Source organism: Panthera uncia, chromosome B4 (genome assembly GCF_023721935.1).
Source record: "Panthera uncia isolate 11264 chromosome B4, Puncia_PCG_1.0, whole genome shotgun sequence".
In the NCBI taxonomy this organism is placed as follows: Eukaryota; Metazoa; Chordata; class Mammalia; order Carnivora; family Felidae; genus Panthera; species Panthera uncia.
The window spans coordinates 955,579-980,125 of NC_064809.1; the positions used below are offsets into that span (position 1 = coordinate 955,579).

General features: G+C 45.9%; 1 protein-coding gene across 1 annotated transcript in view; it reads left to right on the forward strand.

Annotated features, from left to right (window-relative positions):
* GTPBP4 (GTP binding protein 4) overlaps nt 1-22,848 on the forward strand; it is a 23,585-nt gene extending 737 nt beyond the window's left edge. The window contains exons 2-17 of the mRNA XM_049626761.1: nt 1,314-1,484; nt 4,038-4,141; nt 4,221-4,357; nt 6,164-6,264; nt 7,540-7,632; nt 8,669-8,860; nt 8,942-9,007; nt 11,001-11,090; nt 11,841-11,951; nt 13,584-13,661; nt 13,974-14,025; nt 14,409-14,509; nt 15,904-16,101; nt 17,160-17,225; nt 21,159-21,302; nt 22,189-22,848. Of these exons, the coding sequence (XP_049482718.1) occupies nt 1,314-1,484; nt 4,038-4,141; nt 4,221-4,357; nt 6,164-6,264; nt 7,540-7,632; nt 8,669-8,860; nt 8,942-9,007; nt 11,001-11,090; nt 11,841-11,951; nt 13,584-13,661; nt 13,974-14,025; nt 14,409-14,509; nt 15,904-16,101; nt 17,160-17,225; nt 21,159-21,302; nt 22,189-22,341 (1,857 nt within the window). The 3' untranslated portion in view covers nt 22,342-22,848. The remainder of the gene's footprint in view (nt 1-1,313; nt 1,485-4,037; nt 4,142-4,220; nt 4,358-6,163; nt 6,265-7,539; nt 7,633-8,668; nt 8,861-8,941; nt 9,008-11,000; nt 11,091-11,840; nt 11,952-13,583; nt 13,662-13,973; nt 14,026-14,408; nt 14,510-15,903; nt 16,102-17,159; nt 17,226-21,158; nt 21,303-22,188) is intronic.
* Nucleotides 22,849-24,547: the final 1,699 nt, after the last annotated feature.

A 24,547-nucleotide genomic window follows, 5' to 3' on the forward strand; every position in this document is an offset into this window, starting at 1 on the left:
AGGGTCCGTCCTCAGGCATCAGGGTCCCTCCTCAGGCGGCAGGGTCCGTCCTCAGGGGCCAGGGTCCCTCCTCAGGCGGCAGGGTCCGTCCTCAGGGGTGAAGGTCCCTCCTCAGGTGTCAGGGTCTGTCCTCAGGGGTGAAGGTCCGTCCTCAGGGGTGAAGGTCCCTCCTCAGGGGTGAACGTTCGTCCTCTGATGTCAGGGTCCTTCCCCAGAGGTGAGTGTCTATTCCTCGAGTGTCAGGGATCTTCTCCAGACCTTGGGGTCCTTCCTAGAGAGGAGAGGTTCCTCCCCAAGAGGTGGGGCGGGTCAGGGAAAACTTCGTGAAGTAGGTCAGACTTTTGAACTTGGTCTTACGGATTCCTAGACTCCGCTAATGGAGGGGTTAGGGGAGGTCTCTGGGCTTGATGTCTCTGTTTGCACTGGGTACATGAGCAAGAGTGTGTCCATTCTCAGTCACTTTCCACATCTAGGTTTACTTATTTAATGTGCTTCCGAAGTCAAAGATACGTGGATTGAATTGCAGAATTTTTTCCCTTTAATATTTTTTCTGGTTTATGCTTGAGTTACATGACTAAAGTTTCAGAGGGTTCTAGGTATTGGAAGTACAGGTGAGATTAAGAATGTGGGATGAGGCTCCTTGGGTGGCTCAGTCAGTTGCATGTCCTACTCTTGATTCGGCTCAGGTCACAATCTCAGTTTGTGGGATCGAGTCCCGCATCACACTCTGCACTGACCATGTGGGATTCTCTGTCTCCTTCTCTCTCTGCTCTTCCCCACTCGCTCGTGTGTCTCCGTGTCTCTTTTTCTCCAAGTAAACATTTTTTTTTTTTTTAAATATGGGATAAAATTTATTTAGGCAGCCATCCGCTAAATGTTTTTTTTTTTTTTTTAATTTTTTTTTTCAACTTTTTTTTTTTTTTTTTTTTTTTTAAATTTTTGGGACAGAGAGACAGAGCATGAACAGGGGAGGGGCAGAGAGACAGGGAGACACAGAATCGGAAACAGGCTCCAGGCTCCGAGCCATCAGCCCAGAGCCCGACGCTGGGCTCGAACTCACAGACCGCGAGATCGTGACCTGGCTGAAGTCAGATGCTTAACCGACTGCGCCACCCAGGCGCCCCTGCTAAATGTTTTTTAAAAGCCAAAAACTATGAACGTGAACCAAGTTGGATATAAAAGAGTAAAGATTTAGTTAGGAAAAGTGTTTGTAGTTTAAAATATATGGTATTGTTAATTGTTGGTTTTTGAGGTTTCAGATAAGTGGGTAGAAAATAAACATTTTTGGTGTACTGTCTCTTATTTAATTACAGGACTTTATTGACCTGACGTTATCGAAGACTCAACGGAAGACTCCAACAGTTATACATAAACATTACCAAATTCACCGCATTAGACATTTTTACATGAGGAAAGTCAAATTTACTCAACAAAATTACCATGACAGACTCTCACAGATTCTAACAGATTTCCCCAAATTGGATGTAAGTGATTCTGGGGGACACATATGGCAATATCAATGTGAGCCTTCAGATAATTTATAGCCAGTTTGTGTACTTATCTGACAGATAATGAAGGAAACAGAATTATTCACTGGGCAGACTTTGTGAGTTCATGGCAAAGCTGGGAAAAGAACACAGGTTTTTTTTTTTATTCCTTAGTATTCTTCCTTTCCCCCAAACTAAACTCCATAAGAGGGCCCAAAGCTATCTCCGCCACCTTTTTTTTTTTTTTTTTTTGGTAACTTCTAGGATTGCAGGCACCAACCCACGCTCTATAAACGCTGTGGATTGTGAACCTGGCAGCTCACCAGCCTGTATGGGCTTCCTCTTTCCAAGGCTCCTTTGTGGCCTCAGGTTGTAGCAGTGGCCTGAGGTCCACCACTGTTTGTTTCATCAGCCAGTGATGGTCAGTTCAGCACTGTCCTCTCTGTTGACTGGTGGGAAGAAATTGCCTGGGGGAGCTGTGACTTCTGCATTCCGCTAAAAGAGTTGAAGTCTTCATTCTCTAGCATAGTAGAGTTTACCTGTTGATTAAGCCGTGGAAAGCCAAGAGCAGACACTGCTCGTGAAATCCCCGTGTAGGAGAACACTGCTGCAGGGTTATTTGGGGTGGGCTCCACAGTGCAGGGTGAGAGCCTAAAGTGGCCACTGTCCCAAGATAGTCCGTAAAGCTAGGTTAAGCCAGGAGGCAAAAGTTGGTTTATGTGACAAGAGTTTCTTTTATATTTACTTAAGGTGACAGTAGTTTGTTTAAAAAATTACAGATGTGCTTAAAATAAGAGTAGAGATTTCTGCTAGCGGACAGGCGCTTAACTTTACACGTGTCTCCTGGGCATGCTGTAGGTGCTCAGTAGAGGCTCGTTGAATGGGTGGATAGTTTGTTGGGAAAGGGTCGCTACCCTAGAAATTACCTAGGAGGAACCAGAAGAGTAAGATGATTGGAAACTGGTGTGATATTTGGAAACACCTGATCTGGGCAAACAAAATGCTTTGAACTAATTAGCACCAGATTTTTGTGGTTCTTTGTAAGAAGTTTTATCTTTTTCATCCTTGGTATCATTTTTTAATACAATACATTTAAATTGTGAACATTGTATTCCTTTTTTCTTTTTTTTTTTTTTTTTTTAACGTTAGCTATCTGAGAATTTTAGAGCAGAAGGTTAGCATAGTTACATTCATGGAATAATTGATATGTCTCAGGTACTTATCTAGGCCCTGGGAACACAGTAGTAATAAGTCCCTGTCCTCATCTAGTGAGGGGAAACGTTGTAAACCTAGAAATCTCTAGAGTTTGTAGCAGAGATCTGAAGGAAACAAGCTGTGGGGCTGCCTGGAGAGAAGCACTGTAGGCACAGAAGCAGCAGGTGCAGAGGCCCCGAGGTACAGAGTGTGAGGTCTCAAACAGGAAGACCCATCAGGGTGTGTGAGAGGGAGGGTACCTGGAGATGAGTCAGAGATGGTGAGTCGGTGAGCCGCCTGGTACAGGGCTCGAGTTCTGTTGTTAGGGAAACCTTCCAAGTTGAGTGTGGGACGTGCCGAGCTTTGACTTCTCTTTTAGAGGATGCGTGGCCTATGGGGTTAGGAGACCACTTGAAGGTTGACGCACCGACGTAAACAGCTGGTGGTGGTTGGAAGAGCTGAACTTGCTCGTAGCATCTTGGGCATCTTGCAGTTGCCATCCATCCAGACGGGGAAGGGGGTGGTTTGGACGCGTTGGTCTGAGATTCTGGTAAGGTGTCCGAGCCGAAGTGCGAGTAGTCTGGAGCTCTGTGAGAGGTGTGGCCTGGAGATGTGCAGTGGCACTCAGGAACCCGTCAGTGCCTTTAGATCCACGTGAGGTCACCTAGGAGCTGAACCTGGAGAGAAAAGTGCTCCTAGGAACTCTGATGTTTAGTGTTGGGTGGAAGCATAAGCCAGCGAGGGAGTTTGAGGAGCGGCGAGGGGAGAGAAGAGCCAGACGGTTGGTCCCAGAGGCCAGTTGAATGGAAAGCCCCAGGAAGCATGAGTGGTCAGCTGTCTGGTGCTGTGGAACGCTCTGGTAAGATGAAAGGAGTTCGGGGAGGGAGCTGATCTGATGAGCCGCTCTAAAGGACCGGTGGGCATGATTCGGACTACACTGGGTTCAAAGGAAGAAGAGCCAGTACCTCTCTGTGACCTTCCTCGAGAAGGGGAGCAAAGGAACGGAAGGGTTGTGGGTTCAGGGAGCTTTCCAACTGTTAGAGCTGAGGGGGAAATGACAGCGTGTTTGCAGGCCTGGTTTCAGGTGTTGAGTAGGAGGGGCAGGGGGTCTGGTGCACAAATGGAGACCTGCAGATGAGGTAAAGGGGGATCAGTCTGGGGCCCAGGCTAGATGGGCAGGCAGAAGTGACCCCTGAACTCTAAACAGTCCTCAGTCAGGAGAATGGACCGGGGAGGAGATCTGGGGTTTGAAGAGTGTGGAAAAGGTAGGACATACTTCAAAATTATTCTTCAAGAATTATTGACACATGGGGATGAGAAACCTGTCCCAGAATGACCGCTTTATTTCTGTTTTAGGATATCCATCCATTTTATGCTGATTTGATGAACATTCTCTATGACAAGGACCATTACAAGTTGGCCTTGGGACAAATAAATATTGCCAAAAATTTAGTGGACAAGTAAGGTATCTTTTAATACAGTATCTTTTAAATTATTGCCTGAGGTGAAAAGTATCTTATATCTTTTTATTTCTTTAAGCGTGGCTAAGGATTATGTGCGGCTTATGAAATACGGAGACTCTCTCTACCGCTGCAAGCAGCTGAAGCGAGCCGCCCTCGGCCGGATGTGTACAATCATCAAAAGACAGAAGCAGAGTTTGGAGTATTTGGAACAAGGTACCTCTTTTACGTAAGCAAGGACAGTGTTTAGTGTGTGCTGTTAAGGTACTCGATTCTTGTCAAGAACTTATTTTTAGGGTGCTCTTTTTTGTTTTATTTTAGACCTAACAGGATCAAACCATTCCTTACCCATCCTTTGAGAAACTCTGACAGGCTAGTTATTACTGAAAAAGCAGCTGGTGCTTAAAATGCTTATGAATTACTAGTACAATTTTTTTAAATGTTTATGTATTTATTTTTGAAAGAGAGAGAGAGACAGTACAATCAGGGGAGGGGCAGAAGAGAAAGACACAGAATCCGAAGCAGGCTCCAGGCTCTGAATCCATGAACCTTGAGATCATGACCTGAGCTGAAGTCAGAAGCTTAACCGACTGAGCCACCCAGGTGCCCCATAAATTGTTTGTTCTATTAAGAGGACTTGGGGCGCCTGGTGGCCAGTCTGTTAAGCATCCGACTCTTGGTTTCAGCTCAGGTCAGGATCTCACAGTTAGTGGGATTCAGCCTTGTGTTGGGCTCTGTGCTGACAGGGTGGAGCCCTGCTTGGGATTGTCTCCCTCTCTCTCTCTGCCCCTTCCTGCTTGTGCTCTTTCTCTGTCTCAAAAATAAACAAACATTAAAAAATAAATTTAAAAGTAAAGTTTAAAAAAAAATTTTAAGAACTTTTCAATATCTGGGGCGCTTAGGTGGCTCAGTTGATTGAGTATCCGATTTTTGATTTTGGCTCAGGTCATGATCCCAGGGTCGTGGGAACAAGTCCCATGCTGGGCTCTGCACTGAGCATGAAACCTGCTTAAGATTCTGTCTGCCCCTCTCTCACTCACACACATTGTCTCTCTCAAACAAAAGAGGGGCGCCTGGGTGACTCAGTCAATTAAGCGTCCGACCCTTGATTTCGGCTCAGGTCATGATCTTGAAGTTCACGAGATTGAGCCCCACATAAGCCTCCATGCTGACAGTGCAGATCCTGCTTGGGATTCTCTTTCTCCCTTTCTCTCTTTCTCTCTCTCTCTCTCTCTCTCTCTCTCTCTCTCTCTCTGCCCCTCCCCCACTCATGCATGCATGCATGTATGTGTGTGTGTACGTGCACACACTCGCTCTCAAACTTTAAAAAACTAAATAAAATAAAAGCTTTGCAATATGTGTTAGCATGAAATTGCCACTCCAGCTTTGTTACATGATAGTTTAATTAAAGAGGACGGTTCTGAATTAAAGGAGTATTTCTAATGAAACAGGTATTTGCCTCTATACATAGATTTTTACACTGAAGTGTTCTCGAGTCCTTTGGGTTTGTTCCCCCTTTCCTGACATCTTACAAATGATTTGCGACAAGCTTGTAGTACTTGACTGCTTTGCCAGTGCTTCCAGCGATCTGTTTTGTTTAGTCTTGAGGGTGGCCTCATGGTGTCACCGCCTTGCAGATGATGCACCTAGTCGTTGCGTGGAACTAACCCAGTGCCTTGGCAGGAAGTGGTGGCATGCACACTTGCTTCAAAAATGCTTTCCAAATATCCCACTTAGTAAGAGCGGTCTGGGCACCACTTAGATATGTGTTTCTGGCCCCACTTTTGACCTATTGAATAGGACTGTGGGTACAGCCAGAGTCGGGAAGTACGCTGCTGTGTGCTGTGGTGCCTCTGCAGGCAATCTTTTTTCTATTCATACTTTTTCTGTCGCTCACATTATAAATGTTGGAGTGGGGTTAGTATAACCATGGGCCAGGAGTACAGCTATGTGAAGCAGTCAAGCAGAAGTTTGAGTTTCTTAATTGCTCTTAAGAAATCAAGCACATGTTATTTCCCACAGTGCGTCAGCATCTGTCCCGTCTGCCAACTATTGACCCGAATACGAGGACCCTGCTCCTGTGTGGGTACCCAAATGTTGGCAAGTCCAGCTTCATCAATAAGGTTAGTACGTGTCTGGTGATAACACAAGTGACCGAGGACCTGAGACCCAAGGGCTGCTATGTCCTGCCGTGTGGGCTGGAGGATGGCCAGCCGGTTAGTCTGTCAGCACTGTTGCCGCCTTAAATAGCTGTTTACTTGAAGGGAGGACTGATGCTGTCTGAATCTAGGTTTCGGCTGCTATTTCTGTTCTAGTATGCATTCCATAAGTTTCTAAGGGATTTGAGATGTTAAGTCCGGTTTTGTTAACACGGAGAGCCTTTCCCAGGACGTACCGTCTCAGCCTCATCTGGGGGTGGTAGTGCTGGGGGCGCTAGCGTCTACCGTGGCAGGCTGCACTCGCTGAAGTGGGCTTCCTGAGGCACTACGTGAATGTCACTGGTTGATGTGTCACTGCTCACATCAAGCATTCGGTCCCCGTAGTGGGAAGTGGCTGAGTTGCTCTTGATTTGACTGAGTTCATTAATTGGGACTCGAGGGTGCTGTTTATTTAGTAACTTGGTGCTTCAAGACCACTTGGCTGAGTTTGAGGGACTTGAACAGAGTAGAAACCACACGTAAAATGTCGGTTCATAAATAAGTAGATAAAATAAAATGTCAGTTCACAACCAACAACAGCTCAGGTGCCAGACAACGACAGTTACATATGTGTGGTGCTTGCTGCCAGGAGCACTTCCACTTGAAGCCCATTTGCAGGTTTTTATTTTGTCCCCGAGTTGTGCTGACGTGACAGGCTGAAGCTCTGCGGTGTCTGGGCCGATGTCTCAGATGCTCGTGAGCCAGTGCTGCGGCACTAAGCCACTGGCCACTTGATTAAAATTAAACAACAAACAGTTCAGTTCCTACGTTGCACCGATCACATCTCAAGAGTTCATGGGGAGTTGTGGCTGGTGGGCCCCGCACCAGCAGTGTAGATAGAGCAAGTCTGTCTTCACAGCAAGTTCTGTGGGGCATTAGTGGGGCTGGGGTGGAGCAGAGCAGAAGCTGACGGGTACCCTCCTGGTGCTGGGCCTTCCTCCCCTCCCCGTCCTGTATTTGGACTCTTGTGTCCTGGCCTCGCCTGGTGGCATGAGGAAGTGGAGCCTGTCCGTCTGTCAGCGGCAGCTTCTGACATCGGGAGTGTAATCATGGGAGCTCTCTCGCTCTCCGTTTGGTTGTTTTGTCTTACTGCCGAGATCATTAGTCTCCATGACGTACAGGTGCCACATTTACCTTCTTTGACCGGGAGTAAGGTTTGGAGCTCGTGTGATTGTGGAAGTTTTCGTCGTTTTGTTTCAGGTGACGAGAGCCGACGTGGACGTCCAGCCCTACGCATTCACGACCAAATCCCTGTTTGTGGGGCACATGGACTATAAGTACCTGCGTTGGCAGGTGAGCGTTCCCACCGTCAGACATGGGGCTCACGTCTGGGTGGTTTTGTGAACGGGGTTTGATTTTGGTGGTCCCTGAAGAACTATAGTCTCTCCCCAGGTCCCAGTACACTTACAGGAAGACTCCGAAGGGGTGGGACAGGTTCTCGGGGTCACCAGGAATGTCCTCATGAAGAAAACTCCCAAGCTTCGCGGCTGCCCGAGTGCAGTGCTTGTTTTTCTGTGAGAACTCGGGAAGCCGCCAGCTGCCAGAGCAGATGGCTACATCACGTTAGCAGTGGTGCTTCTCATGAAACCAGAGTCTCCTTGTCGTTCCTGACCCTGTCCTTAGAAAGGATGTGCATTAGCCACTTAAAAGCATGGGGCAGTTTCCACAGTTGAATTTAGTTTTGTAAACGATAAAGTCATTCCTAACACCTGGGAGTGTTTGCCAGTTCTGTTCTCTCTGTCGGGGCACCCAGTGGGCTGAGTCAGTAGAGTGTGTGACTCTTGATCTGTAGGTCATGAGTTCTAGCCCCATGTTTGGCATAGAGCATATGTTTAAAAAAAAAAAAAAAAGGGGGACGCTTGGGTGGGTCAGCCGGTTGGGCATCTGACTTCAGCTCAGGTCGTGATCTCACAGCTCGTGAGTTCAGGCCCCACGTCGGGCTCTGTGCTGACAGCTCAGAGCCTGGAGCCTGCTTCAGATTCTGTGTCTCCCTCTTTCTCTGCCCTTCTCCTGCTCGTGCTGTCTCTCTCAAAAATAAACAAACGTTAACAAAAATTACTTTAAAAAAAAGAGAGAGGAGTCCTTTTCTGTAGGTCATTGACTGGTTCTTCAGTGAGCTCTGCAGGGTCGACTCATCCCCCCCTTTTTTGTAATATTTAAAGAATAGGTACTGTTCCGTCATTGCTTTTTTCATTATGTCAGTTGGGAGACCCGCGTCTTATTTACTAGTATTGAGAGGGCCGGGTTGGGTATGTGAGTCACCTCCAGGATATGCTGGGCAAGACATTTGTGGGTATATGTGCTTTGAAGTAACAGACCTGACGCTTAGGTTGTTGATACTCCCGGGATTTTGGACCACCCTTTGGAGGATCGGAACACCATTGAGATGCAGGCCATCACGGCCCTGGCTCACCTGCGCGCCGCGGTCCTGTACGTGATGGATCTGTCCGAGCATTGTGGGCACGGGCTGAGGGAGCAGCTGGAGCTGTTCCAGAACATCAAACCTCTCTTCATCAACAAGGTGCGTGTGGGGACGGGTGTTTGCCGTTCATAGCCTCTGCCGCGAGGATAATCATTTCATTGTTTTTCTTCCCTGTTCCAGCCTCTTATAGTTGTAGCAAACAAATGTGATGTGAAGCGGATAGCTGAACTTTCTGAAGATGATCAGGTAAACTGTCTGAATGTTTTGAGTCTTACGTACTAATTCTAAGTTTATTCGCAGACAACCAAAGCTGAGAAGGAATTTCAGCAATACTAGTAAAGATTTTTATTCCACAGTTGAGATCATTCCCTCAGTGGTTTGTTAGTGGCAAACTACACCTGACATTTTCTGTCCTCTGCTCTTGGAGGCTGTGCAAGTACCTGTGCATTTGTCAGGACGGCGTGTTTAACCCCAGAAAGGTCTTGTGCTTCTTTAGGATGCGACTGTTCTCCGACCTTGGTGCCTGGAGGATGCAAAGCGCCTTCAGACGGGCTTTGGCCCTTTGGGTCTCTGCTGGCTGGTTGCCCAGAGCCGTGCTTCCAGAGGAGGTTCCTGGGGAGGGGGGGGGCGGGGGGGGGGGTCACGTGCCTGCCACACACATTTGTGGGGGAAATGAGTTTGGGAGGTAAGCATGGAGTGAATGATGAAGAAGGGGCACCTGTAAACTTGCCAGAACTGTGAGTACATAGTGTTCGCTGTGTTTTCCATGAGGCAGGTAAGGTGGTTAGCCCTCATTTTCCACCCACACTTGGCCCCACAGCTCTCTGTGATAGGCACTTTGGGGATAACTGCCTGGAGAAGGTTGGCACTAGTAACAGGTTCTCAGATTCTTGGACGCACCCGGGCCTACAGGGCCAATCTGGGAGGCACCCTGCGTGGTGGGTGACACTCGAGTTTTAAGAACCAGTGCGCTAGAGTAATCTTGATGTGGCTGCGTCTCCTGGGGCATGTGCCACCGACCAGCTCCGTGTAGAGGGTCTCTTCCTGGCACCTCTGTCTCATGCTGGCTGGACGTCTTAATACCTGGTGAGAGGGTTTTAAACAGCTGTACTGGTTTAATGGGCACTGCAGCATGTTCATCAAGTTACTAACTAGGTAACCACTGATATCAGAGAATTCACTTGTTTGAAAGGACTCAGATCCCTATTAAGTAATTTCAGTTTTTTAGGTTAATCACTTTGGAAGCTGCAGACAGGGTTTGGGTTGTGACGACCAAAGGTTAGGGTGAGTGTTGCACCAGGTGCTCAGGCTTCGGGTTGAAATGTGTCTGGGTTTCACCGTCTGCCGGCCGTGATGGGGTGAGGTCTCCATCCTGGAGTCACTGGTAGCAATTGCTGCATTGCTGGGCTACCAGTCAGTGATGTCATCAGGCAGATTGAAAAATCTGAAAGCCGGTGGGTGGCGGATGCCATTCTGATGTGACTGTTGGGTTAACACTAGGGCGTGGCCTGCAGCCTGCCCTGTGTATGCTGTCCGTGCTCTGATCGTGGGAGCGGCACCATGTGAGGAACATGGTTACGGCTAGCTCAGGTAGAGGCACAGAGGCTTGCATCACGTGCTAGTCGGTGGTGGGGTTAGCTGTCAGACCCTGCTGTTGCCCAGGACCACTGCTGTTGCCCAGGACCACTGCTGTTTCCAGGAGAGGAGGAAGTCTAACTGGTAAGTGGGAGCCTGTAGTAAAGGTGTTTGACCTTGTTCGTGAGCAGCTTACCTGTCACAGGATTGGCCCCCTACGTCTGAATGAGGTGGCCTTGGTGAAGAGCTACGCAAGTGAAGCCCCTCCTTTGGAGTGCAGTGATTATTCATTTTTGTAGTGTTTTCTAAGGAATTCTCTTAGGCTGCAGACTCTATGCATTTTACTTAAAAGTAGTATTGAAAACATCTTAAAAGTTTTGTATCTTGTTCCTTTTTAGAAGGTAACATCTCACAGAATGTTCCAGAGAGCCTCTGGTTTGCTTTTGTAGTCTGGTTTGATCCTCCCAGTAGTATTTTCTTTGTCACAGAAGAATATGGGGGGAAGGAAATCAACATTTTGGGGAAACGTCCTTTAGAAGAATTTGCAAATGAGCCACGGCCAGGCTAATTTGCATTTCTGATCCCAACATGAAGAGCAGTAAGAGTTGTCTGTAGGGAAGTAGAAATAAATAATGGCTCTCTTGTTTTCCTTCTGTCTCTGCAGAAAATATTTGCAGATTTGCAGGCCGCAGGATTCCCCGTGATTGAGACTAGCACCCTGACGGAGGAAGGGGTTATTCAGGTGAAAACTGAGGTCAGTGCTCCATCCACACCTATACTGCCTTTCTCGTGAGAGGTGTCTGCCGTGGGGAGAGGCTTTCTGTCCAGGTTGGAGAGCGTGTGCGCCACACTGAGCCCTGGTTTCCCCCATCCCGCCCAGTCCAAACGGGGTTTAGAGGGATGATCTGACTCCCTCCCCGGGGGGGTTGAACCTCGTGCACAGCCTGCTGCCCTTCTTGACCTGCCGGGATGTCTGTGCCAGCTGTACTGTGAAACTTGTTCAGAAGCAGGGAAAAAAAACAAGAAAAGAGACATTTCCTGTTAGATTTCATATGCGATTCTGATCATTTTACGTCCTTTTTATTTTTACCTGAAAGGAAAAGAGATGGCAGGGTCTGATACTGTTGGTTGGCTTGGCGCTGTTGCTCCAGGGCCCAGGGTGGGCCTTGAACCTGGCTAGGGAACACGGCGCGAGGGTGACTGGTGGTGGAGGCAAGCCCAGATGGGACATGGGGTGCTGCCCCAGCTTGGGCCTGGCCTGGGAAGGGAGAGGCCTGCTCCCTCCTGAGCGTGTGGTCTGCCCCCGGGGGGTCACCTGGATCTTGGGGTGATCCCCAAGATAGCACCAGTGGATGTGACTCCTGAGGAAAAGCGCAAAGTGGGACCCAAAGCTTGGAACACAGTCTGCTGGTTATTGCGGAGTCTGGTTCCTCTCCCACACCCCCACCTCCAGCCCGGAAGGTGGGTGCCTTGTGAGTCATGTCCCGTTTTCTCACCTTCCCAGGCTTGTGACAGGCTTCTGGCGCATCGGGTTGAAACCAAAATGAAAGGAAATAAAGTGAATGAGGTGCTGAACAGGCTGCATCTAGCCATGCCAAGCAAGAGAGATGACAAGGTGAGGCTGCCCTTCCAAGGAACTTGGGAGCGAGATGCCTATGCCCTCTGTCCGCACACACCAGCACCTGCCTCATGCAGGGCTCATGGGTGAGGCTCACGGGCGCCGTGTGCGCACACACCCACCCCTGTGGGCATCACAGTGGGCTTGAGTTTCTCGTCCAGAGTAACAGTTGTGTCCTGAAGTATAAAAGTGCCAAGGTAAAGCCTGCTGCTCGCTCCACCAGACATAGTTACTGGTAACTGTCTTAATGTTCCCATAAATCTTTCTGGTGTGTGAGCATATTTTTAAAAAAATTTAAACATGAACGTGTATTACATTCTTTAAAATTATTCTGTTTTCTTGCTGTTACAAACAGTGCTCTGTTGCATGTCTTTGTGCATAAGTCTTTTATTTGCAGAGTGAGTTTTCAGTAGGCCATTGAGAATGACATTGTCCCCCAGAAATGCCTTCCTGGGATATGCTGAGCGTCCCCTCATCATTGGCTGCTGTCAGTTTAATCGATGGTTCCTTTAATGATCAGTTCAGGCAAGCATTTTTTTTTATTTTTGAACAATTTATTTTTGAGTAATCTCTACACCCAACATGGGGCTTGAACTCACAACCCTGAGATTAAGAGTTGCAGGCTCCACTGAGCAAGCCAGCCAGGTGCCCTGCCAAGCCTGCATTTTTCATGTACTTACTGGCCTATTAGTTCCTCAGGTCATTTATCTTTTACTCGTTTAATTTATAATTTTTATCTTAAGGAAATCAGACTCTCATATGTTCTTTTTTAAATAGGCTTCATGCCCAAATTGGGGCCCTTTGTGGGGCTCAACTCACAACCCTGATACCAAGACCTGAGCTGAGGTCAGGAGTCGGGTACTCAACTGACTGAGCCACTCAGGCACCCCCAGACTCTTGTATGTTCTGTGGATTTTTTTTTTTTTTTTTTTTTTTTTGTCATTTGCTTTTTGATTTGGGTTTTCTTTCTCAGCTTCAAAGAGATTATATGTTTTTAATATATGCTATGAATATTTAATAATTTTCTAATATATGCTATTAGCTAATATTAATATTTTTTTATGGTAACTAGGTTTTGTGTCCTGCATAGAAAGACCTCCCGTTCATTCCAAAAATATCTTGATAATATTTTTCTCCTATACTTTGTCCTGTACTTAATTATCTTAATTTTACCTGTTTTGAACAGAAGTTTTTGCTCAGTCTTGCATTTGATTTGTTCTTAGGCAGCAGGTGGAAGCAGCCACCCAGCTCTGTTTTTGCCTGGCTAGTCCTTAATCTCAGGACTGAGATTCGAATACTGTATGTTTTTGTTGACTTCTTGTATGGACTTGATTCGTGTCTAGATTTCTGTTGTCTGCTTTGTTTTTCTCTTGTATCATTTCTTTTGTTCATAATCTTCTCGAGAGTCTTGGTGTTTATTTTTTCTAGATAAACTTTGGATCAGCTGTGGAGTCTCCTGGTTTCCGTGCCCAGCTGGCCCTGCTCCGCCCCCCAGTCTGTTGGTTCTGAGTTGGTCTGGCTTCACCTTGCCCTTGCAGACGGAGAGCATGCCTCTGGCTTTTCACTCTCATGTTCCTTTTGCATTCAGCAAGGTGTTTCATGTCACTCTTTCTGGTGATGTCTCCTCAGGAAAGGCCCCCTTTCATCCCTGAGGGAGTGGTGGCGCGCAGGAAGAGAATGGACATTGGGGAGCCCAGGAAGAAACGGGTAGGTCTACTTTCGCGGGTGCAGAAGGCCATGTGTGTGCACTGAAGGTGTCCTGGCCTTTACCGTCAGGCTCTGTGACCACAGCTGTGGCTGACGAAGGCCCCTTCCCTCGTGAGTGGGAGGGAGGTGGCTGTGGACACTGCGTGGAGGTGAGCCGTAGAGCCAACTGGGAATAGCCGGGCTGCACAGGCATTAGAGGGACGGGCTCTCGGCTTGGAGCAGAGGCTGTCTCCTGGGGCAAGGGGTGCCTGGCGTTCATGCGCCTGGAATGCCAGCAGGAGCTGATGAGAGTTATCTGTTCTTTGGTTTCAGGAACGAGACCTTGAAGTAGAGCTGGGAGACGACTACATCTTGGACCTTCAGAGTAAGGGCCAGCATCCCTGTCGGGATGCTGTGGGAGGGCTTCAGTGCCCTCTTGCCCTGTGGCTGTGCCTTCATCTCTTTCTTAGAGATGAGGCTGTGTGGGGGTGGTTCTGTGGCTTCAGGAGGAGGGTGGTTTGCAGCGTGCATGGTGCAGGTGCTGGGGCCACTGCTGCCTTTGTCCTCCCTGCCCCCGCTCGGCCCGTGGTCCCAAGGTGCTGGGCGACCCAGGAGGTATTTGGAGACCCTCTGCTGTGCTGTTCTGAGGTGTTATGTGCAGGCGCTCTGTTATCTTCATGGAGAGATGTGTGTAAGAACTCATTTTGGGCACGTGGTGCTTGAAGGTATTAAAAACTGCAGTGAACATAACTTTTTTTTCAACCTCAGAGTACTGGGATCTAATGAACTCTTCTGAGAAACACGATAAGATACCCGAGATCTGGGAAGGCCACAATATAGCTGATTACATCGACCCTGACATCATGCAGGTTTGTGTCTCCTGTTGTATTATGTGATTTTTTATTACTTCTGTGTCCCTGATCGCACAACCACAGCTGTCTGCCCGGCCGTACGTGCTGCCCTCGTTCCTTATGCACCGTGAGCTTCTCCAGCCGTCACTAACAGCCTCTCCCTCCAAGGCTCTGCTCCCTGTGCGGTTTCGGCCACGGCCGCCTCTGTGGGGCAGGTGCGTTCCGGTGGCCACGAGCCCCTGCCCTCCAACCCAGCCTGTTCTCCTCTCCTGGAGCTTTGCTTAGCCTGTGGTGTCCACGGGTCCTTTCACTTTAAAAACAAAACTTTTCTTAAGCCCTGGGTCCTTCTTTCATTGCTCTGCTGCCTTTCTCTCCTCAGCGAAGCTTTTTGAAAAAACAGTGTTTCCCGTCAACACTCCCTCATTTCCTTCCCGGATGCTGCCCTTGTACCATTTCAGTCTGCGGGTCTCCAAGGAGGAAACCCTACATGAACCTCCTCATCCCTGTTCCTGTTCCTCCTTCCCTTGAATCTTCTGTACTCTCTGGTGCTTGGTTCTCCTCCTTGCCTGTGTCCGAGCTGTGCACCTGTGCTCTGCTCACGCACGGTCCATGCTCCTGGCTCAGGAGCCAGGTCACAGCCTCCTTCACACTCTACATGTGCCTCCTCGTTGTTGCTCTCTGAGTGACGTCCATTTTGAGCCTGTGGGTTCGCAGCCTGCGACTGGCCTTGCCCGTTCCTGCCCACCTCCCTCCCTCCATGCTTTTCACATCAGCCAAGGCATGGCCGCATCTGACTGCAGCATTGCTGTCAGGGTTTCTTTGCTTGGTTATAGAGTGTATTCGTGCATACATAATTTGTTCATTTATTTCCTAGATTTTATTTTTTAAGTAATCTGTATACTTAGTGTGGGGCCTGAAGACAGAACCCTGACATCAAGAGTCATGCTCCACCAACTGAGCCTGCTGGGCGCCCTGTAACTTCTTTTTATTTAAACTGTACAGCCAGCGGTGGTGTTGGCTTGTGTTGGCTTGTGTTTGAGGATGGCCTCAGAATGGATAAATGGGATATTGGAGACCTATGTCAGCTCACATAGATGAGTTCTTAGTTCTTCAAGGACGGAGGTTCTGTCCTGGGTCTGTTGGGAGTGCTGGGGAACGAGGGAGGTGTCATGTGCACGTGTCCCCTCGATGTCTGGAGTGAAGAGAAGGAGACAACATAGAAGCGCTCACGGGGTGCCGTGGGCTTAGTGCTGCATGGTCTTCATTTCCTCCCAGATGCCGTTTGCTGGGAGCTGAGTTCTGGGGCATCCTGTGTGGGGCCAGGCGCGGGCGCTCACTGCCCCCGAGAGGCACATGAACGTGGCTACACTCACGAGGTTTTCATTGTTGAGTTTGTTTAATTCCTTTTCAAGAAATTGGAGGAGTTAGAAAAAGAAGAAGAGCTGAGAACGGCGGCAGGCGAATATGACAGTGAATCCGACAGCGAGGACGAGGAGATGGTGGAGATCCGCCAGCTGGCAAAGCAAATTCGGGAAAAAAGGAAGTTGAAAATTCTGCAGTCCAAGGAGAAGAACACACAGGGGCCCAGGATGCCTCGAACCGCTAAGAAGGCAAGTTCTGTGCTTCCAGAGCAGCAGGACGGGTTTCTGCAGCTTTGGATTCTTGCACAGCCCTGCTAAAAGCAGCATGTCAGCCTAGACGTGGCCATGGGATTGCACGTACTTGGTTTGGTGATACGTACTGACTTTTGAGGTTGGTCGAGCCCTGATCTTTTTATTGTGCTGATGGCACCCTTCCTGCTGACATCCAGGCTCAGCATTGTTGGGTTCAGCCTCTCTGCAGTTGTGCAGATTGAGGTTGTGATTCGTAATTTGTGACAGTAAAGCCGTCATTTAACATGTTCTTATTCTTTAACTTCTTTACTAGTTAGTGCTCCTCTTTGCAATTTACAGAAACCTAACGCAGGGCAGCTTAAATCCTCAGGCAACATGTTAGCTCCTGTGACTAGTTAGGACAGGGAGAGTCACACTTCAGGCACAAATGGGTCAAATGATGTCAGAATTCTTTTCAGTCTCTGCTCCATCTTTGTAGGTCTGTTTCTCTCCTGCCCCATGCTTTTGTCAGGGCGGCAGGTGAGGCCAGGTCCTGTGGTCACCCTCAAACCACAGGATGTGACAGAAAGCGGGGGGTAAGCTTCCCAAAGACAGGATGATGGTTAGGGCAGATACCTTTCGCATTAGTGTGTCTGAAGTACTCTTTTCACATGATGGCAAATGAGTGGTTCCTGGTAGGCAAGACCTCCATCTGTTTCCCCAGTGGCGCTCAGTGGGTTTGGGAGAAGCTGCTGTCGCTGGAGTCTGCATCTTGGGGCATGTCATGTGACCTCAGCGTCAGTGATCCTTGCATGCAGAGCCCCTTGCAGAGTTGTGCAGAATTCAAGGTCGTGAAGTGTATGTCATCTTGCACATAGTCACAGCCTGGGAGATATTGGTTTCCATGGGCTTCAGTGAACTGTCCAAAAACATGAACATGGGCCCAATTAAAAGATATAATTTCTAAAAGAAATGTATCCTAGATAATTGTAAAAGGTACATTTTCCTGTGAAATTTTTTTTAAGCATCTTATCAAACTAATTTTTCTGAAAACATACCTTTTCCCCTGTGTTCAGGTTCAGCGGAAAGTCTTGGAGAGTGAGATGCGCAGTCTTGGTGTTGACATGGATGACAAAGACAATGTAAGTGCATGCACATGGTCTCAGTCACATACGTACGTGGACATGTACAGCTTTGCCTTAGAAAACTAGACTCTTAGAAACCTGGGGGGTTACAGATGTGATCAAAGAAGAGATAGGAACTTCGAGTATGTCTGTTGAGGAGTGTCGCTGGAAGTGGCTGGCTGAGAATGGAACGTGTTTGTCCCACTGCTGTCCATATGCCCCGTGGGACGGCTCAGGACACTCAGCTCAAGGGACTGTGCTGCTGATGCAGGGGTGTCTTCATCATACTCCATTCTTGTTCACCACGTGAGAATTTAAGAATGCCTTGCACACTCCCATCGTTTTGCATTAAAAGTCATCCCTGAGCATGGGACTGCTCCTGGGCATTACGGTGATGTTTCAGTAATAACATCAATGATGTGAGGTGGCCTCTGCACTTTCTTCTTTCTCTCTCTCTCTTTTTTTTTTAATATTTCATTGTGTATGTATATACATCGAATTCTGTTTCAGGTTAATGAAAATACGAAAAATACCAGAAACAAGAAAGAAAGAAAGAAATCACTTGTGTTCACAGTGCACAAAAATAATCTAGGTTAACATGCCGTGTGTATCTTTTTATTTAATTTTTTCTGCAGAGGGCTTTAATCTTTGTTTCTTTAAGATGTAGTTATAACCATATTCTGTAGATCGTGTCTATATTTCACTGATGTATAAGCAAATTTTTTTGTTTTTTAAAGTTTATTCATTTTGGGAGAGAGTGAGTAGGAGAGGGGCAAAGAGGGAAAGTCCCACGCAGGCTCCATGCGACAGAGCTTGAGCTCAAAACTGTGAGATCATGATCTGAGCTGAAATCAAGAGTTGGACTCTTAACCAACTGAGCCACCCAGGCGCCCCAAGCATTTTTTATTTTGGGGTAATTTTTCACATTTTTTTGAGTAAAAAATTTTAGTGTCTTTTAGACCTCAGTTTGGTTGCTGTTCAGAAATTCATTTGCTGTTTATATGCTAACTAATTTGGATGTAAATTAAAAAAAAAAAAAGAATTTATTCACTGTTATAATTGAAAATAATAATCTTCAAAGTTATAGAACTCAAAAAAAAAAAAGCATTAAGTACTGATTCAAAAGACAGTTACTACAAAATACCTGAGACTTGTCTGTAAATGATTTATAAAATCCAGAAAATTTGGAACAAATATTTGAGAAAATTTTCAACTTACGTTGTTATAAAAGGAAGAATTTTCAACTTATGTTGTATAAAAGGAAGAATTTAATAATCCTATTATATATAAGGTATTTTTCTAAATGACATACATATTGAAAGATGTATCTATGAAAAAATAGAATTTTAACTATGGTTGCATCTGAGGTCTTATCTCAGTTGTGAAGATCGTATCTTATCTCAAATGAAATAATCATCAACTCTTGTGAAATTTTACATGATGGTAATGAACTTAATATTAGTTTATCCACATAGATGCCCACTTTTACTTTTAAAAGTCTTAGGGCAAGCTTTATTTTAAAAGTTAACTTGCCAAGAAATTTCAACAGAGTCAACTTTGAGAGCAAAGTATATTCCAGAATAGGTTGATAACATACTAATAGCTGAATGATAGATTTGGAATAGTCTGAAGGGAAAAAGCAAAAGGTACAGGATATTTTACAATGTAGAAAATAGGAAAGACAATTCTTCAGTTTTCATAAAACCATTTATTTGGCATTACTGTAAATTCAACTCAAGCCACTGAGTTTAATTCAAAGAGCCAATACATGAATTTCTCATTGTTTGAAGTTGACATTCCATCTAAATGACACTATTCACTACCAGTAAAATCTGAGTTTCCAATTTTTTTTTCCAATTTTATATGACATAGTCTTGTCCATCCCAATTATGAAAAATATGCAGGGAAATATTTTAAATGGTCTCATTTCTGTGTTCAAAAATCTATCATTATACTTCAGTAATCTTACATATTGCCAATTTTCATCTCCACAAACAAAACAAAAAACAAAAACATAGTGGAGAAAAAAACTACTAAGAAGAAGGAATATACTACACATAAGTAAATGAATAAATATCTAAGCTTATATTTAGCATGTCATTTTGCCTCTGGGGAACATGAGAGAGTTTGAGTGTTGTTAGGAGGTTACTGTTTGTTTATCCAGCCACTAGTCATGAAATCTCTAACACTGTGAATAATCATCACATACCAATTCATTCTGTTTGGCTCACTGAGCATTTTGCGTGATGTCCCTGATGTGTCCTCCACCTCTAGCACATAGACTATGTGGGCCCATTTCCCTCCAACCTCCCTTGTCCACTCTTTTTAATGCTGTTTAATCTTAAAATAATTCTGATTTTTTAAATTAAGTTTACTAAATTCTAGGTGTACACTTAATATTTAGCTTCAATATTGTCAAATGATTTTTCCAGAATAAAATACTAAATCTGATTTTTAAAAAATTCATTTGCTGTTAACTCAGAATATACGGTGATGTGTAAGAAATACACAATAAATTGGAATTAGTGTCTGGTAAGAATACAAATTGGAATAGAATGTCAGAGAACAAAACATAAGCTTATTTTTTATATTTTTTACTTGAACTTGGTTCCAAGTTCACTTGGTGACTGAAGTCTTCATGGAGCATCTTAGGTTCTGTTTAGCGACCAGATACATGAGGGTTTGTTGAGTCAACACAAGACGGGCTTAGGTTGTAAATAGTTCAGACCTGTTTTCCTGGGAGCCCAAAGACTAGAAGGGGTTTCAGATAACTATTGGAATTCTGGTCTTTTTTTTGGATGAATTATGCTGGAGCATATTCATTTTTGTCTGAAATAACTTTTTCATATTCTGGATTATTCTTTCAAAACATTCCTAGAATTGGAATAACCAAAATCAAAAGAAAATTGTGTTACAGCTCCTTTCCAAAGGGGTTAGACTAATTTGGATTTTAATTAGCAACGTTTGAGACTACACTGCTAGCCTGAAGCATTATTTTATTTTATTTTATTTTATTTTATTTTATTTTATTTTTTTAAATGTTTTATTTATTTTTGAGACAGAGCATGAACGGGGGAGGGGCAGAGAGAGAGGGAGACACAGAATCGGAAGCAGGCTCCAGGCTCTGAGCCATCAGCCCAGAGCCCGACGCGGGGCTCAAACCCACGGACTGCGAGATCGTGACCTGAGCCGAAGTCGGACACTCAACCGACTGAGCCACCCAGGCGCCCCTGAAGCGTTATTTTAATGAACATCTGTTAGCGTCTGATTTCTGACTGTTCGTTTGTGCAGGCTAACTGCCTGCGCTCCTGTCCAGGTGTTTTGTTGTTCTTTGGGGACAGGACATGGGTGAGTGAGGCGCCCACCAGCGCGAGCACAGCGGCCTCTCCCAGGGGCAGGCTTTGCTTCGCCTCAGCGCTGAGCTTCCTGAGGGCTGTCCCTGTGTTCAGGTAGATAGCCCCAAAGCTGGAGAGAGAGGACACGCTACAGCAAAAATAGCAGTTAGGATGCTAGTTTTACCACCTAGGGGAAAGGACAGCATTCAGGAATGGCCAGCGTTAGGTAAACGGTTTCTAATGGAGTTACAGTTGCTTGTAACATAAAGCAGCCGTGTTAAGTGAAAAAGTACGTTTGACGAATAATGTGAAGTTAACTCTGTGTATGTGTGTGTGTATTTTTTTTTTTTTTTTTTAATGAGTAGCAGGCAAAAGTTCATTAGAGTATAAGAGAAGATCAGAAAGGAAGAATAGTATGAAATCTCTTTACAGAGAGGGGACATTTGAAAGTGAGTGCCCCAACTATGTATAATTTTAAAGAGCTTTAGTTTATTTGATAATGTCATTAAGAACTCCTGAGTGTTCTGTCTCCTTCTTGGTGTGATTTCGTCTGTCACCAAGCCTGGGAGCCGGGCTGGGGTCAGGCAGCACTGAATTTGCTGTTTATGCTTCCCAGGCCCATTATGCAGTCCAGGCCAGAAGGTCCCGGAGCGTTACAAGGAAGAGAAAACGAGATGACTCTGTTCCACCCACATCAGTAACCCGGAGCCGCAGCTGCTCTCGGACTCCACGGGATGTCTCCGGCCTTCGGGACGTCAAGGTTAGTCCCCTATGATATGCAATAAAAAATAGTGGTCTCTACTGTTGATGACTCCAGGGCTCAGGGCACATACCCGCAGCTACTGTTTAGAAGGTGGGGACCGTAGGTGGGTGCTTGTGCCCCTGAGAGACAAGCTGGGTGTTCTGGACCCTTCCCTAGGTGCACCATTCCTTACTGCTGTCCTTTCTCAGGGGTAGACAGAAGCATGGTGTCATAGGGCACCAGGTGGTGTGAGCCGCAGGCCAGCCATGCGGGAACAAGCTAGGAAACAGTGCTTACTCAGCACCTGGAGTCCCAAGCCCCCACCTTACAACCAGACCCTGCAGGGATCCAGCCCAGAAGGAGCTGTTTGGGTCAGTCTTTTAGGAAAGACATTTTGGATGTACACAGTCTCTTTTGCTGAAACTATTTAAATTAAATGAACACAAAAATTGTTAGTTTCAGCATTTTGAAAATTCAGGTACGAGAGAAAGTCTGTATATAAACTGGCCAACAGTCTACTTGATGGAAACTTGGGATTTCCTTTCCACCATGCCTTTTCCTTCTAGAAATCTGGATTTTAATACTGGCATTATCATTTGTCCGATGTGAGTATAGTTTTGTGGGCTGGTTCTCTGTTTTCTCGTGTGTCCCTAAGAGGGAGTTACAGCAGATGTCCCCTAATCTTCCAGGTTCTTCTAGGCACAGAGCTTGTCTAGAAATAACATTCATTCCCATCTTCATTCTCATTGTGCAGACAGTTGACTTCCTGCAGACACGGTGGGTCACAGGGGGACTTGCCATCACTTCTCACAGAGTAGATCTGGACACTTAAGACCTGCTCTTAACTGGTAATGAAAAAGCACACAGACACTCAGCAGCTAACGTGTGTCCTTTTGCTTTCCAGATGGTGAAGAAAGCCAAGACTATGATGAAAAATGCTCAGAAGAAGATGAACCGCCTGGGAAAGAAAGGAGAAGCAGACAGACATGTGTTTGATATGAAGCCCAAGCACTTACTCTCCGGAAAGAGGAAAGCCGGAAAAAAGGACAGGAGGTAGAGTCCTCTGCAGCTGAGATGGTTTGGCTAGACTGTTAGTTTCCTGGTCTGGTCCAGTTTCACGAAACGGGAGTCCTGGCTATAAACTGAAAATTGCGATGACATACCTGACGGGCTTGTTGCTTTGCTGTATGTTGGGGTGTGCAGGTGTGGGAGACGTTTGTCACCGCAATGATGGTAAGGTACCTTGAGCCAACTGTGGTTTCTGCATTTGTTGGGGTTCCGATTGCTTCAGGTCTGCAAAACTGGAAAGATTGATTGATGCAATTTTTGTTTTGATGGAGAAGAATCTTACTTTCTTCTGCAAGAGGGAACTTTGGTTTGTGTATGTGTATAGTCTCGCAAAGAAAGCATCTCCTTGCAGACGTGGGCAGAAGGTTGGCGGCCCTGCCCTGCAAATGTAAGAGTGAATGCCAGTGCTAGATTATTTTCTAGTTTTTTTGTACAACGTGTGCATCGTTGCAATCTGTTTTCAATTAGTTTATCTAAAATAAACTTCTGAAAGAAAGTGGTTTTGGTTGATTTAGGGTTTTTTTTGTTTTTTTTTTTTTTTGTTTTTTGGGTGTTTTTTTTTTTTTTTTTTTTTTTTTTTAGTTACAAATCACTGTCAATTTGGCCAAATGAAAAGGGAGAAAAATTCTTTCGTTTTTCAAAACAAAACACTTTGTGGGGTAAAATGTTGCCTCAGGCACTGTAGCAATTGAGCTGGGCATCCCCCGCTGGGGGAACCCGGAACTGCGTATGTTCAGAGAAGCAGACACCCTAACACTCCCGCAGAATCCCCTCCTGGGCTCTTTTCAGTTACTCTGAGTGGAATTTGTGCCGTATGTGTCAGCTCAGAACCCCCACAGACAATGCGATGTGGGAAGTTAGTGTATCAGAGTATTAAGTGCTTAAAACATTTCTTGACCTTAAAACAGTGCTGTTGTCACCACTTCCCACATAGTCTCAGGGAGCGCGCCTCCCAGGGCAGAGCACTTGGTGACTGTGCGGTGTGGGACGGGCTTCTGTCTTCTGTAATGTGATGACATTTTCTTCTTACAGCACAGGTGTGTCTAAGAGCTGCTGCATTTTGGGGATACAAAGTGAGGTTTTCGTGTTACGTGTGCTGAAAAGATTCGTTAAGATCTCATTAGGAGAAACAAACGCATGTGCTGTTGGGGAGGCCCCAGGAGCCCATCTCTTCGCAGGGGCGCAGAGAATCTGCCTGTGGTAACTGTTCTGGAAGTCAAGTCTCTCTGGAGGCTCATGTCTTGCAGGGAAGAACTAGGCTGGGAAATCCGTTAATTTTGGTCCGTTTTAGCCCTTATGTCTTAATGTTCACATATCCCCCACCCCAGCCCTGTGGTAGTCACTGTGGCTGCTTGTGGGTGTCGAAGTGGGTGCTAGGAACGTTGTCCCCTACAGATTGGGGTTCTAGGTTTAGACTGTGGATTGCTGCATTTGGTGGCGGAGGTGTAGACAGGGACAGACTCCCATTCTTATAGTCCCATCCCCTGAATCTGCTTCAGGGAGTTTAAAAGGCCAGTTCTTATTTCTTTTTCTTTTGTATTTGTCCTGCTGTACTTCTTTTGTGGATCAAACATTTAAGGATTAGGACTTAGAAGATCAAATGCATGTTCAAGGGAATTTGGAACAATTGCCCAGGGAAGGACATGTACTCAGAGAAGAACTGAGACGACCTCGAGTTTTCACCTCTGGCTGGCATGGCACACCCTTACAACAATCAAAAAAATCCAGCCATTCTGGTGAAGGGAGAGTATCTGATTTCCAGAGTGACCACATGATGAGATTCAAATGTCCAGTTGTCAGCAAAATCACAAGTTATACTTTAAAAAAGCAGGAAAGTAGAATATGGCCCATCAAAGGAAAAAATGCTGTCTCTTAGGAGGATGAGATGGTGGACTTTCCAGACAAAACCTTTAAAACAACCATCATAAAGACACTCAGTTAAAGGAAAACATGCACAGAGTCCGGAAAGTGAAGTATGAACAAAATAGAAATACCAGCAAAAAAAAGAAAAAGGTGCCCCCAGTATTCTGGAGCTGGAAAGTGCAGGTAACAAAAACAAAAAGATAGATGGGATGATGTCAAATCTCTGTGCTTCAAAGGAAATAACAGTGAAAAGGTAGCCTTAGGAAATGGGAGAAAACATTTGCAAGTATTTATCTTATAAAATTAATATCCAGAACATTTAAGAGACTCCT